General features: G+C 35.9%; 1 protein-coding gene across 1 annotated transcript; it reads left to right on the forward strand.

Moving 5' to 3' along the window:
• The first annotated feature begins 1,675 nt into the window (after window positions 1-1,675).
• Window positions 1,676-17,378, forward strand: LOC115501647 (centromere protein V-like). Its single transcript, XM_030296783.1, is given in 6 exon segments — window positions 1,676-1,738; window positions 16,862-17,043; window positions 17,045-17,146; window positions 17,148-17,246; window positions 17,248-17,275; window positions 17,277-17,378. Coding segments are annotated over 6 exon segments (576 nt in total).
• The last annotated feature ends 1,426 nt before the right edge of the window (window positions 17,379-18,804 follow it).

Genomic DNA, 18,804 nt, shown 5'->3' on the forward strand with positions numbered 1-18,804 from the left:
CATCTTCTGGCCCTTTCCCCATGGGGCACCTTTCCAGGAGCATTCCGACCACTCCACCAAGGCAGCAGCTAACAAGTCTGCCTGTTTTTGCATCTTTTGGCGTTCTTCCTTTGGTGCTACCTGGTCACAGTTAACAAACACCTAGGTTGCTACTTCTAGCAACTGACTGGCATGCTGGTGAAACCCTCTGGTTTTTGCAGCTTGTGCTGAATGTTCCCCTGGGCCTCACCTACAAAAGCTGCACTATCTCCTGGTTAGCAGGCACTTTGGGATCAAAGAGGGTGTGGAGACGAAATGCCTCACATAGTGTCTCATAAAACTGGCTCAGGTTTTTCTCGAGTCCTTGGAGCACTTCTGATGTTTTACTTATATTTATGGCCCTCCCCCCCCATCCTTATGCCATTTAGAAGGGCTTATTAATACCTTGCAGTCCTTGCAAACCCTCCATCTATACTGGCGTCATTTGTATCCCATTTGGGGTCCTCCCCAGGGAAGTGAGCCCAAGTGTAGGCCTGGGGGCCTAGTGTCCCACCTGGGGCATTCTCTAACCATTTTAGGGCTGCATAGGTAATGCGGTGATGCTCCTCTGTATCGAAGAGGGTCAGAAGAAGTTGTCAGCAGTCCATCCAGGTAGGTTTTTGGGTATAAATTATGGACTGAATTAGGTTGATCATAGCCTGGAGTTTCTCCATATAGGAGGGGGTATGTTGCTTCCAATTTAAGAGTTCTGTAGTGACAGACACAAAAACACGCTGGCTTCCTTGGGTCTGGCCTTCCTGATCATAATAGATGGGTCCCCTGGTTTCCCTCAGTGACATCTGTAGGGCTCCCCGGTGCTGCTGCAGGGAGTGGCTGCCTCCGCTGGCCTGATTCTCTAGTGCAGTCCAGGGGGCATATGCGGGGTTAAGACTGGTGGTCCGGGTGGTTCAGTCATGGTCAGGGAGGCTGGTGGTGCTAGAGGTGGTGAGGCCTCGGGACTAAGGGCAGACTCTGACAGGGTTTCAGCAGTGAGGGCTGCTGGGGGGCACAGGTGGCAGTGAGGGGTACAGTGGGGCATATGGTGGTGGGATTTCTTTAGGTTCTCCTGACAGTATGGGCTTTTTAATTTCTGGCCAGTATTTGAAAGAAGCCGTGACGTGAGACATCATGACTTTACAGCTTTCTTCAATAGAGACTTTTAGCCAAGGTGGCCGGGGTAGGACCAGGTCTTGCCAACATTCAATGTAAGGAAACTGGTCAGAGTGGCCTGGGTCCCCTGCAATGACCCTGATCACTGGGCCAACTAGTTCCTTATCAAGTGAACCCTCAGAGGGCCAGCCCACCCCAAATGACGGCCAATCAATTTCACAGAATGTCCTGGGCTTTCTGGGAGTTAATTTCACACCATAATTTCCTGAATGTCCCTTTTTGAAATTGCTCATCATACACTCTAGGGGAGTCAGTTTACTCTGTTTTTCACCCATTTCCTTCCCCTAACAGACAACTTTGATACACATGAGGGGAAAAAAAGAGGAAGGAGGGGGTACTATTTTGGAGAGGACTCACAGTTGCTTTGTCTGTTTCTGGCCACTCTCATCTCAGAGATATTTCAGGCACCTCTTAGCATTGGTGGGTTCAGTTTCAATCCGTGACCTGGATCAGGCTCTTAGGGAAGTCTGACGCTGCCTTAAGCCGTATGAGGTTGCCACGGAACCTCGGATCAGGACTTGTCAGGACTCCACTCTCGCTTCAGCCTTTGGTCAGGTGGGAACCTTTCTGTTGTCGGTCTCATTCAAACACATTCACAGAAGGATTCCAACCCATTGCCCTACATTCAGCGCCTTAGAGTTGTGGCTTTGTTCCTCTTCCCTTGTGGAACTACTAGGGCAACCTGGGGGGATGATCAGGCTCCCCTTCTGCCTCTTAGCGGCAGGTCTGCCAAAACCAACCTGGGTTCTTACCAGTCTGATGGGCAGCATTCCGTAAGCTGGTTCCTGGGCCTCATGGGTTCCTTTGTGCACACACAGGGCCTTTGCCCCTGTGCACTGGTATAGGCTAATCTCTTAAGCAACAAATGGTCCACTGGCACCAGGCGAGGTTGCTTCTCCTAGCGCTCAGAGGTTCATACCCTGGGGGCAAAGGAGGTGGAAACACACCATGGCAAGTTCCCAAATAACGTAGCAGGATTCTCTGTGACACTGAGGTTTACTTTCCAGGAAGCAAGTTTATTTGTGCTGCTCAGTTGGGTTTGTACCTCAAGAACTGAGGCCCAAACGCCATGTGGCATAGTTTTTTTAATACATTCTCTATTTTTTTTGTCTCCAATATACGGTAACACACAAACATGCAGTCTGATTAAGTGGTCTCATGTTACAAGGTCGTCACTCTGTGTACAGCCAGGTTGCCTTGAGGTTTTGTTTTGTTTTTTTCTCCTTAGGGAGAGGAACTTACCACATGGTAACTTACATTGATTGACTTTCAAATGATAAACCAATCTCACATTCCTAGAATAAACATTACTTATCCATGATCTATTATTAATTTTATATATCCCTGGATTTGGTTTGCTAAAATTTTGTTTTAAGGGGCGCCTGGGTGGCTTAGTCGGTGGAGCGTCCAACTTCAGCTCAGGTCATGATCTCGCGGTTTCTGAGATAGAGCTCCGCATAGGGCTTGCTGCTGTCAGCATGGAGCCCACTTCTGATCTTCTGTTCGCCTCTCTCTCTGTCCCTCCCCTGCTCTCTCAAAAATAAAACATTTTAAAAAATTTGAATATTTGCATCTATGTTCCTGAGAAATAGTGATTTGTGGTCTTTATTTGTAATATCTTTGTCTAGTTTTAGTATCACAGTAATGTTCTTTCTTTTAGAATAAATTACAAACTGTTCTCTCTTTTTCTGTTTTCTAGAAGAGTTTCTGAGTAATTGATGTTTCCTTCTAGATATTTGGAAGAATTCACCAGTGAAGCCACCTGGGCTTGGAGTGTTCTTTATCAGAACATTTTTTAACTAAAAATTTAGTTTCTTTAATATGTAGGGGAATATCCAAGTTATCTATTTCTTTTTGAGTGAGCTTTGGTAGTTTGTGGCTTTCAAGAAATTCTGAGTTGTTAAATTTATTTAATTTATTGGTTCTCAATTCTGTGGAAACTCTATCAAAGTAGTTGGTTGGAACAATCAAGGGATTTATCTCATTTATTTTCCATCTCTCAAGGATCATTTTCTTTTATTGCCTAATATCCAATGTCTTAAAAACTTCATGTATTTCGTATGTCTTTTGTTTTTTCAGGCAGGAGAGAAAATTCAGTTCTTGTTTCTCCATTTTGATCAGAGACAGAGGAAGGGGCCCAACTATTTTAAAATTAAAATTTTAAATAGAATAAAAAGTTTCTTAGAAGTCAGTTTGTTGGGAGTCACTGTGCCAGCCCACATTCATGAACTTGAGTCCACTTCCATCTATTCTGAGGAGTTATGTACTTACTAAATTATATTCATATTAATAACACTTTCCCTAAATGAGATTAATTGGATTGGGCTTCTTGTCCTCATTTAACTAATAAAATTTGGAGAAGTCTATATTAACTCACTATTGGTAGTATCCCTCCTTTCCAAGACCAATCCTTTCTTAAAAGGAGAGGGAGTCTTTTCTTCAAGAGAGTACCAGAGATGATTTCGACATAAGAAACTCCTAGTCAGTTTTATTATTTGTAATTTAGGGCCTTATCCTGGATCAACAATGAAATTGTTGTTGGATAAAATCACAGTTCCAAAGAACAAGAAATAGCCACAATGTTGGCTGTGTTACTAACCAGAATAGCAATACATTATAACTACCAAAGGAATGTTTGCTTTATAGAAGCAAGAAATCCCTTATTTTCCTATTTGTTTGCTTATAATTGTTTATAGTTATGAAATATGGCAAAGCAGGTCAAATTCAATAAACCTTTTTAATAGTACACATATGCACTGTTTAAGCAAAAATCCTGACATCTGGGTAGAATATGAAGAAAACAAAAATATTTTTGCAGCCTTATATTTAAAACAGGTTGTACACTGAAAGACCAATTTTCTTTGTGAGCCACCAGTGCTCAGCTGCTCTGTTATACATAGCTTCTTTTAAAATTTAATCTTACTCCCTCCAAATGTTTTTATTTTAAATATATATACATATATGATACAATAATAAATGATACTACTTAAATTTAAATCATTAGTTTTAAAATATAATTATTCCTATAAGCATAATTTAAGACAATATTTTCACTCCACTAGTTTTATCCTCTTAAAAATATTAAGAATAACAAATAAGAGTATATAGGTAAAAATTATTGTGTGGTGACTATACTGTTGCTAGTGTCCCTACTTCCCAAGTATCACATCCTCTGTTGTAAGAAGTTTCTATTTATTTTAATTACTTAAACATTTCTAAGCCTTAGGTCTTAAAGTTAATTAAGTCTGAAGTCTTAGAGTTAATTAAAGGTTTTAGAATTACAATTTAAGCTGACATTAAAGAACAATAAATCTACTTGCTCTTAAATGCTTATCCCTAAAATTTTACTCAGATAATACAAATAAGGTAATTGTGGAGTCAGGTAATTTTTAGCATTGCTTGAACTCTATAAAAACAATGTTTAAGATGTTCATTATTTTAACTCAACATGGTTTTATATACATATTTACATCTTTGCAATCTTAAAATCTCACTGTAATTAGTGATTACTTATCTGATCTATATGACAAATGCAAGTTGTTGCCAATAAATTAGGCTCCTGTCAGAAAATAAATTAGAATCATAGATGAACTAAAATGTTGTTTGCATTTTATCCTGCACTGTAATATTTCATTTGTACATGTATTACCATAATTAGGAGTATTAAATAATGTAATTTTATGTAAAGTATTTATAAAACATTTATCAATAATTAAAACATTTCTGTACTAATATTTTTAAAAATTTTCTTTGAGTAATGATAAAAACTCAATACAGAAATGTTTCGTCAGGCGCTTCGATGGCTTAGTCAGTTAAGCCTATGACTCTTGATTTCATCTCAAGTCATGATGGTTGGTGAGACTGAGCACCAGCCCTGCATTGGGCTCTGGGCTGAAAGTGCAGAGCCTGCTTGGGATTCTCTCTCCCTTTCTCTCTGTTCCGTCTTTGCTTGCACACACATGTGCTCTCTCTCTCTCTCAAAGTAAATAAATAAACTTAAAAAAATGTTTATTAAGGATGACCTGATGACTGTTTATCTTTCATTTTTTTGGTCTTAGTCACCAGGATCCTTTTTTCAATTAAAATTTATTTTCTTTAATGTTTATTTATTTTTGAGAGAGAGAGAGAGAGAGAGCATAATCAGGGGAGGGGTAAAGATAGAGGGAGGCAGAGAATCTGAAGCAGGCTCCAGGCTCTGAGCTGTCAGCACAGAGCCTAAAGCAGGGCTTGAACTCACAAACTGGGAGATCATAACCCCAGCCCAAGTCCAAAAGGTGCCCTACCAGGATCCTTACCATTAAATATAATTCAGGGGTTTCCTTTTCAGAGATTTTTGTCCCTTTCTGGTAAGGGGAACATAATTATTTTTATGCTTTTAAAAAATGTTATTTATTTATTTCTAGGGGGAAGGGGCAGAGAAAGAGGGAGAAAAAGAGAACCACAAGCAGGCTCTGCACAGTCAGCATGGAGTCCAAGGCGAGGCTTGAACTCACAAATGGACCGTGAAATCATGACCTGAGCCAAAATCAATCATGACCTGAGCCTAAATTAAGTGTCTGACCCTTAACCGACTGAGCCATCCAGGCACTGGAACATAATTATTTTTAGAACCAACCATGGAAAACTTTATTGCAACCCAATTAATGTGTAGGTTATTGTTTCTACTTAGGTTTCATTTTTTCAATCATCTATTTCTTTGCAAATATAGAGGTGAATCAAAAGGGCTTGACATTTACTGGGGATTTTGAAATGGATTTGGACTAATTCAGACATCTCTGAGATCTCTGTACTTGCATGGATTTTCTTAATTGTTACATTTCTCTAACACTTATTTTTTGTAGATTTCTTATTCCCTTCTAAGATGTTATATTGGCAGTGTTCTTTTTGTTTTTGTTGTTGGCAATGTTCTGATGCACTTTCAATCTCATCCACAGTGGCTTTTTAGTAAATGAACTTTTGCTCTTCACTAGGCTTTGAATTTTAGAACTTAGCCTTAAAAAGTGTCAGTCAAAATGTTCCTATCTTATTTTAGGATATGAGATATCAGAATGTTCTAAAAATAAGTAATAGTAGCAGACTTAGTAATTTGATTCTGGCTTTCCAGAGTTTTGTATACATTTTTATATTTTGGTTCATACAGAGATAATTTAGGTTCTTTATTTGGAAGAGTAGTTTTAAAATTGATTTTGTTTATTTATTTAATCTTTTAATTATTTCAGGAAAAGTTGTAAAGATTCTACAAAAACTTCCATATGAATTACCCTTCCTATAGATGCTGCAAATGTTAACATTTTAATCACACTTGCTTTGTTATTTTCTATGTAAATATGCATATAAGTATTAAAATTTTTGAAACATTTAAGAATAAGTTGCAGATCTATAATACTTTAAAGCACCATCAACACTTCAGTGTATATTCCTTATAAAGGGATACATTTTCTTATATCACCATTGCACAATTATCAAAATCAGGAAGTTAACACCAATACAATAATACTATTGTCCAATCCAAAAAATCTCATTCAGATTTCATTGTCTCACTAATATCCTTTAGGGCACACATGAGATTACTGGATCCAATCAAGGAACATATGTTGCATTTAAATATCATGTCTTTTTAGTTTCCTTGAGTCTGCAACAGTTTCTAAATCATTCTTTTTCTTTTATTCCCTTGATATTTTTGAGTAGTGAAGTTCATTTATTTTGGTAAAATCTTCTTCACCTTAGTATTATCTGAGGTTTTTCATCTTGATTAAATTCAAACTCTATAGTTTTGACAAGAATATCACAGAAGTGATGTTTTGTTCTTCTCAGTACATACTATCATGAGGCACATGACATTTGTTTTTCCTACTACTGGTGAACTTAATTTGGATCACTTGGTTAAGGTCATGTTTGCCAGGTTTCTCTTTGCTGTAGCTAAAATGCCTTCATGGGGATTTACTTTAAGACCTTGTCAATACCCCTTTTCTCATCAAACTTACATCCACTAGTTTTAGTATCTATTGATGATATTTGCCTAGAGAAATTATTAAGTGGTTGTTAGATGGTGATTTGTCCAATTCCAGTATTCCTTCTTTATTTATTACTTGGACAACTACTGTAAGGAAGAACAGTCTTCTTTCTCTCTATTTCTTAGTATAAATTAATGGACTCATGGACTCATTTAATGGGATATAATCCATTATTATTATTGTTATTATTTATTTTTATACTGAAATTGTTCTTCCTCTTGCCAGTGTGAACCTTTGTGCCCTTTTGCCATGTCCCCATCATTCTCTGAGCACTGCTCTACAAAGCAATCAAACAGTATTTAAGAGGACTTCACACTTGAGACTTGTGTTGTCTTTTTGAGAATACATTGCCTCCATGTTCTAGGGCAGACCCTGACTTCAAGAAATTTTGTCACTATTTTATTTGAAGCTTCTCAGCTTTGTTATAGTCATATTAAAAGCGACCTTCAGTGGTCATATTGATAGATTAAAAATGGCCATAGAGTCTTGCAGGCCCTTCCATCAAGCTTTGTGACTTGCTTTGACTAATAATATGTGGCAATTTCTACTTTCACCTTCTTGAAATTTTGCTCTGAGATCACCATGCAATAAACTTAGTCTAGCCTATTGGAGGATGAAAGGCTACCCAAAGGAAAACAAAAGCTCCCAGTGAGAACAAGGACCAACATCTGACATGCAAGTGAGGCCATCATGTATGTTCTAGCACACATGACCCTCCAACTGTATTGGCTGCATGAGTGAGCTCAGGCAAAACCAGCAGAAACATTTGGCCAAACCACAGTATTGTAAAGAATAATAAACTTTAAAAAAATCTTTCAAATATTGGGATTGTTTGTTACATAGCAATAGTTAATATAGCATTGTAAATTCAAATGATCTCTAATAATTACATGTTCTTAATTATCTTAGACCTTTTCTCTATATGCATACATAGATAAAAAGTCCTCTTGAGTCCCCTTGGGGGGGGGGACTTGACTGGAGATCTATTTGTTTTGAGTTAGATAACCCCATGGTTACACAAATGATGAACCCTGCAACTAATGACATTTTTCATGGAGTATTATTTTTACTTAAAAGAAAAACTCAGGTTATTCAGACTTGGGCAATTGGCAGACATTTCTCTGAAAATGAATTAAGTATCACTTCAGGAAAAACATCTGAGGAGTGCCTGGCTGGATCATTCAGTAGAGCGACTCTTAATCTTGGGATTGTGAGTTTGAGCCCCATGTTGGGTGTAGGGATTACTTAAAAATAAAATCTTAAAAAAAAAAAAGAAAACAGAAAAAAATATCTGATAGTATTTGTTGCCACTGATGAAATTTCAAGTAAAATTTTTGAATTTTAGAAAACTTGTATCTGTTATTAAGAGCTTCATAATTTAACAATCTTTTTTAAGTTTGGTGATGATATCAATTGAAATGATTCTTTTGTTTTATTTTATAATAAAATTTGTCAGCATTTGGAAGGTCTGCATAATTCAGTGAATACACATTGTCCAAATGACAAATGCATGATATTATAAAATCATTATGTGTCAAAAAGATCCACTTAAGCAAAGTAGAACAATAGATTTTAATGTAATGACATATAAGAAGTTCATTCATATGGTATCAGGTTCCACATACCAACTAACATTTTAAAAACTGCCAGTTACAGAGTTTTAGTGTCAAAGAATATTCACAATTGTCTGAAAAGTTATTAAAGAATTCTCTCCTTTCCAACTATTTATCCATATAAGTCTGGATTTTCTTCGTTACTTAAACCAAAATAACATATTACAATAGGCTGAACATAGAAGCAGGTATGAGAATATGGCTTATCTTCTATTAAATCCAACAATAAAGAGTTTTCCAAGAAAATAAAACAATGCTAGTCTTCTCCTTCAGTATATTTTTGTTCTAGGGTGCCCCGTGGCTCAGTTGGTTGAGGAACCAACCACCTCTTGATTTTGGCTCAGGTCATGATCTCATAGTTCATGAGTTCAAGCCCCACAGCCAGCTCTGCACTGACAGACCAGAGCCAGCTTGGGATTCTCTCCCTTTCTCTCTGGCCTTCCCTGATTCATGGTCTCTCTCTCTCTCTCAAAAAGAAATAAACATTTCATATATATTCATATATATATGCATATATATTTGTATATGTATATATATTCTGGAAAATGTTAGTTCTTTTTCATAAAATATGCTATTTAGGCTAATATGAAATTGTTTTATTAGTTTGTAAAATAATACATATTTACAATTTTTCTTAGTTTTTATTTACAATATATTAAAAAAATCAGTGGATAAAACTCCTATAAAAAAAGCTGTTTGGAATCCTCAATTCTTTTTAAAGTATAAAGGAATCCTAAGACCAAAAGTTTGAGAATAGCTGCTCTCAGCAAATGGGGAGTTATATATCTAAAAGGTTTTCAGAAAATTTCGCTGACCATAAACACAAGGGCTTACAAGTAACTTACTAGATATGTAGGCAAACATATAGAGACTCCTGAGTGAAATATAATATTCTAGCCAAAAGACAGACACAAATGTGTCCAAGAACAATCTCAATCTTGGCAGGAAAAAGACAATATATGATCATGAATTCCTCACATATCTCTAGAATTCCTGAACCAAAACCTTAAGATTTTGGTAAACATCTATCTAGTTCCCCTGTCTGAGGGAACCTGATATTCCCTATATGCCAAATCATGTGCTCTTGCTCTGGAGGAAGTCACTGATAGGACCCACACTACAGTCCCAAATTACCTTTATAAGCTCTTACCTCAGATGGCAAGATGTCTCAAAAGTAATCATCTTTTAAAGTGGCTGAATAATAGGCCTCCAAATATGCCAGTGCTCTAATCCCTGAAATCTATGAATATGTTATGGCAAAAGAGACTTTGCAGATATAATTAAGACATTAAGAGAGACATTACCCTGGATTATCTGGGTGATAGAATCTATGAGCCTATAAAAGTAGAGACTTCCTCTGGCTGCAGATGGAAGAGATGGGGCTGAAAGAAAAGTCAGAACAATTTGAAGTATGAGAAGGACCTGATGCATTGTTGCTAGTCTGAAGATGGAGGGGGCACACATGACAAGGGAAGGAGAAGGAATTTTTTTTAATCAATTGGGGTTAACTAATAACCTGAAAAAGGTTATTTCAGTCCTATAACCACACAAACTGACTTTGTTTAGCAACCTGAATGAATTCATAAGATTCAGCCTCAGAGCCTCTAGAATGGAACACAGCTAGCTGACACCTTGATTTCAGCCGATGAGACTCTTAAACAGAGGAACCAAGCCACCCAGTACCTGGACTTCTGACCTAAAGAATCATAAGATAATAGATTGGTGTTGTTTTAAGATGCTAATTTGTAGTAAGTTGTTATTGTAGCAATAGAAAATGGATATAGTACCCATTGGACTTTGACATATGAGCATTCTGAAAATGAGCCCAGTTTTTCACAGCTCAGCAGCACCTTCCAGTTGAAGTTCAGAATCTAGAAGGTTGGGACAATAGAAAGGATCTCACCAGCATGCTTGTACTGTTGCTTAATCCCTTTAACTCTGGTGGGTCCTTTTGAGAAAAGCTGATCTTAATGGGTTCTCCAAGACTGTTATAAATACTTTTGATGATAGTTACGAGCTCATGTCAACATTTTATTACAATTTTGCAACAACTGAAAAGATCTCTAGCAAGCAGCTCAGAGATTTACTTCAGTAGTGATATTTATAGAAAAAAAAAAAAAAACAAAGGATGGTTCAATAATCATGGATGTAACAGACAGAAAGGGAAGCAAGTATCTGGTTAAAGGTCAAATGACAGTCAACGGGAATATACATATTCCAGATATAAACTGGATTATATTGCACTGAAGGTGCTGTCCAAGTCAAGTGTGGGACTGTTTTTTCTTCCGCAATGCTCTTTACTTCCCTCTTGACTGAATTAACTTCTATTCACATTTCTTAGGTCATATCATGTATTACTTCCTCACAGACACCTGTCATGACCTTTCTAATTCCTAGATCCCTCTTTGCACCCATAATGTACTTCATGCCTCCAAAACTCTCCTTACACAGGCAGTTTTACATTTGTGCCATCAATTATGCAAACAATGCCTCTTTCACTTACTGGACTTTAAACTCCCAATGGGCAGGAGCTATGACTATTCTTGTTTATTATTAGATCTTCAGTGCTCAGTAGTGCTGTCCACATAGGAAAGGCTTAGTACATAGATTTAAATGAATAAATGAATACTATACCATTTAAATGAGGTCATATATATGAATATCCTTAATAGGAATATTGAACTTTTATCTTTCACAGTGGTTCACCGTCACTTGTGAAGACCAGTAAGAGGTACAGTATGAATGTATGAGAGCAATTGCTTTAGTTCACTGTGTTAAAAAAGAAATTTTGGCCGGATTTAGATAAACTCTGATGAGAAATTGGACCATTTTGTAGTTAGAGAAAATTTGGACTTTAACAAGTTTACTGAAATCAAATAGAAAATCAGAAGTGAGATTATATTCTTAGGTTTTTCATCTATTACTTTAATAAACAAAAAAAGCACCCTTAGGAAAAGAAAATAACTTATTACATTGCCAAGTAGCGACTGCAAAATGCTAATAGGAATGGGAGTATATCTATAAACAGAAAATTTAGTTTTCTTGATTATAAATAGGATAATATACTGGGTGTTCTACAAAGCTCATATATGCAGGGAGGGTTTTGTCAAGTCTTTGTTTTAGTGGCTTTCTATTCAGGATATGAAATATTGAGCCCACCATGCCTTCTCCCATTCTTCTCCACACTCCATTCTGCTGGTCACCTACTTATTCTTTTAGTGAATAGCTGTAAAATATCATGGTGCTTAGAAAAATCTCTTTGTAAATGTTTTTCTTGCTTTCTTTAGCCAGGAGCCAAAAATATCATGTGTTTCTGTTTTGGGAGTGTAACAAAAAGAGCTTCTGAAAAATACGGATGGTGTAGCTGAGATAGGATGGCAGTATTTTTTAGAAACACGTTTTTATAGAACCAGATGGTCTAGTATATTCTCAAACAAATATGTCACCTATAATTTGATGAATATCTTCCAAAGGAAAATAATTTTTTCAGTAGATAACAGATGGTATCAGTCAAAAGCATATCGAGACACTTTAAGAAAAACTTGATGGCTCAAGTGATTTAACCAACAGGATTTTCTTCAATGTACCAAGCATGTTTTAGGGTCTAAAATTTGTCATCTGCAAACAATTCAGCCTCATTTCCAAACTTCACTCCATGGAGAATTGAATGCAACCTGTTTTATATGCTAACTATAAAAATGATGAAAATTCTAAAGTTGTTTTCTGGCTGTGTTTTTGAAGTATCCATTATATTATGCTAAAAGAAAAAAAGTACGTATCTAAGTGTCTTAAAACTATAAACAATTTATACTCAAATATAAAAAATATTTTAATAGATCTGAACTACATTTTACCTATGGGGGTGTAAGGTTATGTTACTAGTGAACCTTTCGTTAGTGCTTTTCTTAAAGCTGTAGATATATGAACATAACAGAAAAAAGTTCTGAAGCTACAGATATAAATTATTAAGGAATACTTAGAATATAAGTATAATAATGTAAGTCATTTATTTTGCTCTGGTTTTGGCACATGGTGCTGTAACAGGACCATGGTTCAAAAACCCAATATAGTGGTATGTTGATAGTAAGATCTAATGACATATATAAACATGGGAGGTAGGAGGTACAGTGAAAATTGGAATATTGTCTTTTTTCATGCCTGATATCTATATATGTACTAAAGTGGGACCACATAATTTATCATTAACCTGTGATATGTTTTTGAGTAAAAGGGAAACTGCTTGTAGTTACTTAATCATTGTAAACATAAACTGGGACTCTCCAGGGAAAATTGGTCTGTCTGTCTATCTATCTATCTATCTATCTATCTATATCTATCCATATCTATCTATCTATCTATCTATCTATCTATCTATCTGTCTCTCCCAGGTATACACAATTAGTGCCATGATAAAAGAATCTACTGCTTTCTAATTGGCATGTTTTGGAAAGTGGTCACATCTTTGCCACTTTAGACCTGGTTAGGTGGGGCAAACACAATTATTTTATATTATCTAGAGTATCATTACTATTTCCAGATACTGTTCAACATTATAGGCAAAAGACTTGTTTTTGAGACCATATGCAATTCTATTTCTTAACGTGGATCTCAAATAATTAAACATGTTTGTTCGTTTAAGTGTAATAAGATTGAGATTATGATTACATGTATGATATAATGGAGTATGGGAGGACAACAATTCCACTATAACAAATCTTAAAAAGAAGATAAATTGCAAAATTATGTTTACAAAATATTAGACTGTATATCAGTAAGGAGAATAGATGAACTGAAATTCCAGAGAGGGAAGAGACTTTTCCTAGATGAGTTCACAATTGCCAGTCATTTTCTTCTTTGGGGGCATTTGCTTACTTGGTACAGGTATATGGGCCTTAGTCTAAACAGAGGGTAATCATGCTGATGGGAAAACTGAGGATTTTTTAAAAATTGAGATATAATTGACATATAACATTATGCTAAGTTTAAGGTGTATGATGTATTGATTTGATACATTTATATTGCAGTAAGATTGCCATTGTAGTATTAGTTAAACATCTCTGTTGTGCCATATAATTATCATTTCTTCTAGTGGTAGGAACAATTAAGATTTAGTCTTTTAGCAAGATTAATGTTTATACTACAGTTTTCTTACCTATAATCACTTTAATGTGTATTGGATACTAGTATATACTCTTAAACAACATCACTCCTATTTTCCCATTTCCAGCCCCTGGTAACTGCCATTCCACTGCTTTTTGATTTTGGTTCTTCTTTTTATTTTTTTCAAATTTTATTCTTTTGGCAATTGTATAAGATAGTATGATTGATTGAATTCAGATTGGACTCAAAAGTATACTTCCTTTTTCCCATGAAACATAGATTAAGGACAAGGTCAAGACTTCTAAAACACAGGTAAAATTTCTTTCAGTTTCCTCATGTGTACAGACACAGCCCAGCTGGAACAAGGGGGCTTGACATGGCCAGTCTCCACATCAAAATATTTAACACATCACTATATTTGATATGTATTTGAAATAGTGTTAAACAGGAAACTATAGAGTTAAGCTCAAAATCTAGAAAGGATAGAATAGAATCTCCTGTAGTTTTTCAGGGCTAAACAAAGACCTGCCAGAGTCTACAGAAATAGTACAGAACATCCAGGCCCAAAAAACACTTTTGAAGTAATGGTATATACTGCATTTTACTAACACTGAAACCTAAGCCTGACTAAGTTAAATCCCTTTTTGGATTTAGGTAGCCAAATTTTCAACTTATCTGCCAAAGAGGGGAAAAGAATAACTATCCTTTGGGGGAAGTAATATCATCAGCAAGTGCTGCAAGTTACCCACCCCTCCCCCCACCCCGACACACACACACACACACACAATGTCAAGCATACAATAAAAATTATGAGACTATAACAAAGTAGGATAGTATGACCAATAAGCAAGAGCAAAAATAGACAATAAAAGCAGATTCTCCCAGCTATTAACATATCAAATATTGCTAACAAAGACTTTAAAATAATTATTTTAAATACATTAAGAAATAGAGGAAAAGATGGACAAAAATGAATGAAAAAATGAAATATTTTTCATTTTTGACATCTTTATTGAGGTACAATTGTGAGTGTACAATTAAATTAGTTTTTAGTAATTTTATAGCATTATACAACTATGACTACAGTCAAGTTTTAAAACATTTTCATTACCCCTCCACATTCCCTCAACTCCTTATAGTCCACCTCCTGCCCCACTCTGCTTTCCTCAAGACTGAGGATTTTAATACAAGATTATAAATTATAAAAATAATAAAATTGACATTTAGGAGCAAAAATATAATATCTGAAAATCAGAATAGTTTGGTGGCTGAACACCAAACTGAATATAGTGGAAGATAGTGTTAGGAACTTGAAGACACATTAATAGAAACTATTTAAACCAAAGAGAGCAAAAATAATGATAATAAATCAAAGTACAGGGGACACAAGGCACAAAGAAATTCTAGCATACATATGTTGGAATTTCAGAAGGAAAATTGAGAGAGAATCGGAAAATTGGGATAAGCAATATTTGTAGAGATAACATTTGGGAATTTTCCAAAATTAAAAGAAAGTATCAACACAAAGGTACAAGAGACTTCAGTCGACTCTAATCATGTACAAAGAAGTCTATATCTAGGCACATGATTTAAATAGGTGAAAGCCAATATATAATAAAAAGCTTTAAATCAGCCAGAGGCAAAATAAACATACCTCATCTTTAAAGTAACAGCAATAAGGGTAATGGCTAACTTTTTTTGTAGAAACTGTGTAATAAAATAGTCGAATGACATCTTTAAAGAGCCAAAAGGAAAATAATGACCAATACAGAATTTCATACACAGTAAAAATATTCTTGAAAATAAAAATGCTAGATGTTATATGCTATCTCAGATTGTATTCTAGGACAGAAGAACATTAGTGGAGAATATGGTGAAATATGAATAAAGTATGTAGTTTAATTAATAGTAGTGTTAGTATTTTACTTTTGAAGTGTGCCATGGTTATGTCACATGGTAACATTAAGGGGGATCTGGGTGAAGGCTATAAACAGTACTACATCTGCAATTTTTATGTAAATATAAAGTCATTCAAAATAAATTGTAAAAGAAAGTTAAGATAAAATAAAGAAGTTCTCAGATAAAATCTGAGAATATTTGTCACGAGGTGAAGCAGACTCTATGATATGCTAAAGGAAATTCTTCACAGTAAAAGTTAGTGATTCCAGATGGATGCATAAAATGGCAGGAAGAAATAAAGGGCAATGGAAAGTGTAAATGTAGGGGTAAATATGAAAAGATACTGGTGTTTAAAACAAGAGAAATAATATCTTTGTGGTTTAAAAAAATGGAAATATAAAGTACATGCCTATAAAGGCATAAATGTCAAGATGCATGTAAATGGAGTTAAGTTGTTGCCAGGTGATTTTATTGTTTGAAAGTGATGAAAGTACTAATGTTAGGATGATTGTGTGGAGGCAAAGATGAATATTGTAATTTCTAGGGAAACTTCTGAAAAGTAATAAAAATGTAAACAAACTAGCTAAAAGAAGAAATAAAAGGAAATTTAAAAAATTGATTAATTCTAAAGGAGGCAGGAAAAAATGAAAAAAGGAACAAAGACCATATGGAGCAAAGAGAAATGACTGTTGAGATGTTGTTAAATGCAACTACATAAGTTATTACATATAAATGGATTAGGCGCTAGAAAGCAAATGGATTAAAAACCAAATCTGAGTATGTGCTCTGTAAAGAGATCCATTTTAAATATAGATATAGATTGAAAAGAAAAGGATAAGAGTCAAAAGAAAAGAAAAGGATAAGAGAAGCAGCCTGGGTCTTCCAGAGGCCCCACAGTTCACCCCAAGGCACCTCACATGCCAGGCAAGAGGAGAGGAGCCCAGCGGTAGTTGATGCTATAAGCCCAGGAGGTGGCCAGGCCATGGGCAGATGTAGCCAGAGCTGGCACTGGTCATGATGCTGTCCCCTCCATTGTCACAGCCATAGCCAGCCCCAGCAACCCCAATGGCCTCAGTGGCCATGCTGGACCTGGGCAGCCAGCAGGAGCACTGGGAGATGTCCCAGAAGTGGCTCATCTTCCAGGGCACAACCAAGCTGCTGCTGGATACCTTCCAATACCAGAGCCTGGTGAAGCACACAGGGGACTGCTACTGTGGAGCTTTGAAGTTTGGGCCTCAGCAACTTGCACATCTTTGACTGCAATGGCAGCATTTACAAGAAGAGGAATAAACACTTTTTTGTTCTGGCTTCTTGCTTCAGGCTCAAGAAGGGCCCTAACCAAATGCACATTCAACAGGCACAAAGCACAACACGCCTTCTGTAAGAGAAGTGGTATTCAGAGCTTTTACACTCCCTGTTCAAATCCCGGAGGCTCCAGAATTGCCCCCACACTGCCTGGATTGAGGGCACTGCCAGGGATGTGGTCGTTGAGAAATCCAATGACATCTATTGGGAGAAAGCCATAATAGAGCATAAGACCATCAAGAACATGTCTAAAGGGTGAGCTCCTGCTTCTTCCTTCCTGAAAAGGAGGAATGATTGGGAAAAATAGCTTTGCTGTCCATGGTGCTCATGAATATGGCTGACCCAGGTTGCTGATTCTGTTGGCTGGTGGCCATCTTGATCTCTGCAGACTGCTCTAACTACCAGTCTCTCTAGGCAGCACTTTGTGCTGCCCAAACTTTGATGTTGGCTGGTTGACATCCTCCTTTCTCTTCCCAACTTTTGTATGATTTTTTACAAAATATTTTTAGCATTAAAAGAAAACAAAGGGATGTAAGAAGATAGATCATATGGACAAAGAAATTTAAGGTGGTTATAATAATGTAAGGCACAGAAGACTTTTCTATAAGAAATATTGAAAGATATAAAAAGATAATTAATAATGAAAAAAGGTCAATTAAAAAAGAAGTCCAAATAATCTTAAACCTGTATGTATTTAATGACATAGCTTTAAAATACATATAAAAATGGACAAAATTAATCGTGATTGTGAATTTGTCTATTTCTCATTTTAATCTTGTCAGTTATATTCTAGATCTTGATCTTGGCAGTGATTGAATTTAACATTTGTGTACTGTATATGTTATACCTTCATAAAAACATTTATTAAATAAGTTAATAAAAATGTATTATAGGCCAATTATCCAGGTAAAAATTTAATATAGTATATTTCTTTATTATTTTGCCAAATCCTTGAGACTGAATAATGAATAATCCTGTATTAAAGTCTGCTAGCATGTTTAAATAATGTTTAATAGAAAGAAAAGGTCCTAAAACTCATTGTAGTAATAAAGATATTGTGACACCCAGTGTTTATAAATGTTCCATTGTTCTAAAAACATAATTAGACATACGAGTTAAACTGTGTTTTAAAATATTACTTAGCAAATACATGATCTTGTTTATTTTTAAATTAAAAAAAATAAATTTTATTTTTTGATTAATTTTTTAAAGCATTCTTTTTTTAATGTTTTTAAATTTATTTTGAGAGAGAGAGAGAGAGCACAAGATGCAGAGGGGCAGAGAGAGAGGAAAAGAGACAGAGAATCCCAAATAGACTCCACACCGCCAGCACAGAGCCCAACACAGGGCTCGTCCTCACCAACCATGATATCATGACCTGAGCTGAAGTCAAGAGTGGGGACTTAACTGGCTGAGACACCTAGGTGCCCCTTAATTTTTTTATTGTAGATAGAGGGAGAGTGAGAGAAAGTACACGTGCATGCACTTTTGAGTGGGTGAAGGGCAGAGAGAGAGAGAGGAAGAGAATCTTAAGCAGGCTCCACACTCAATGCAGAGCCCTAGCAGGGGTTGATCCCACTATCCTGGGATCATGACCCAAGCTGAAATCTAGAGTTTGTCACTCAACCAAATGAGCCACCCAGGCATCCCTATTTCCCATAATTTTTTATGCTTACTTCTTCCTA

The sequence above is a fragment of the Lynx canadensis genome, chromosome A2 (genome assembly GCF_007474595.2).
Source record: "Lynx canadensis isolate LIC74 chromosome A2, mLynCan4.pri.v2, whole genome shotgun sequence".
In the NCBI taxonomy this organism is placed as follows: Eukaryota; Metazoa; Chordata; class Mammalia; order Carnivora; family Felidae; genus Lynx; species Lynx canadensis.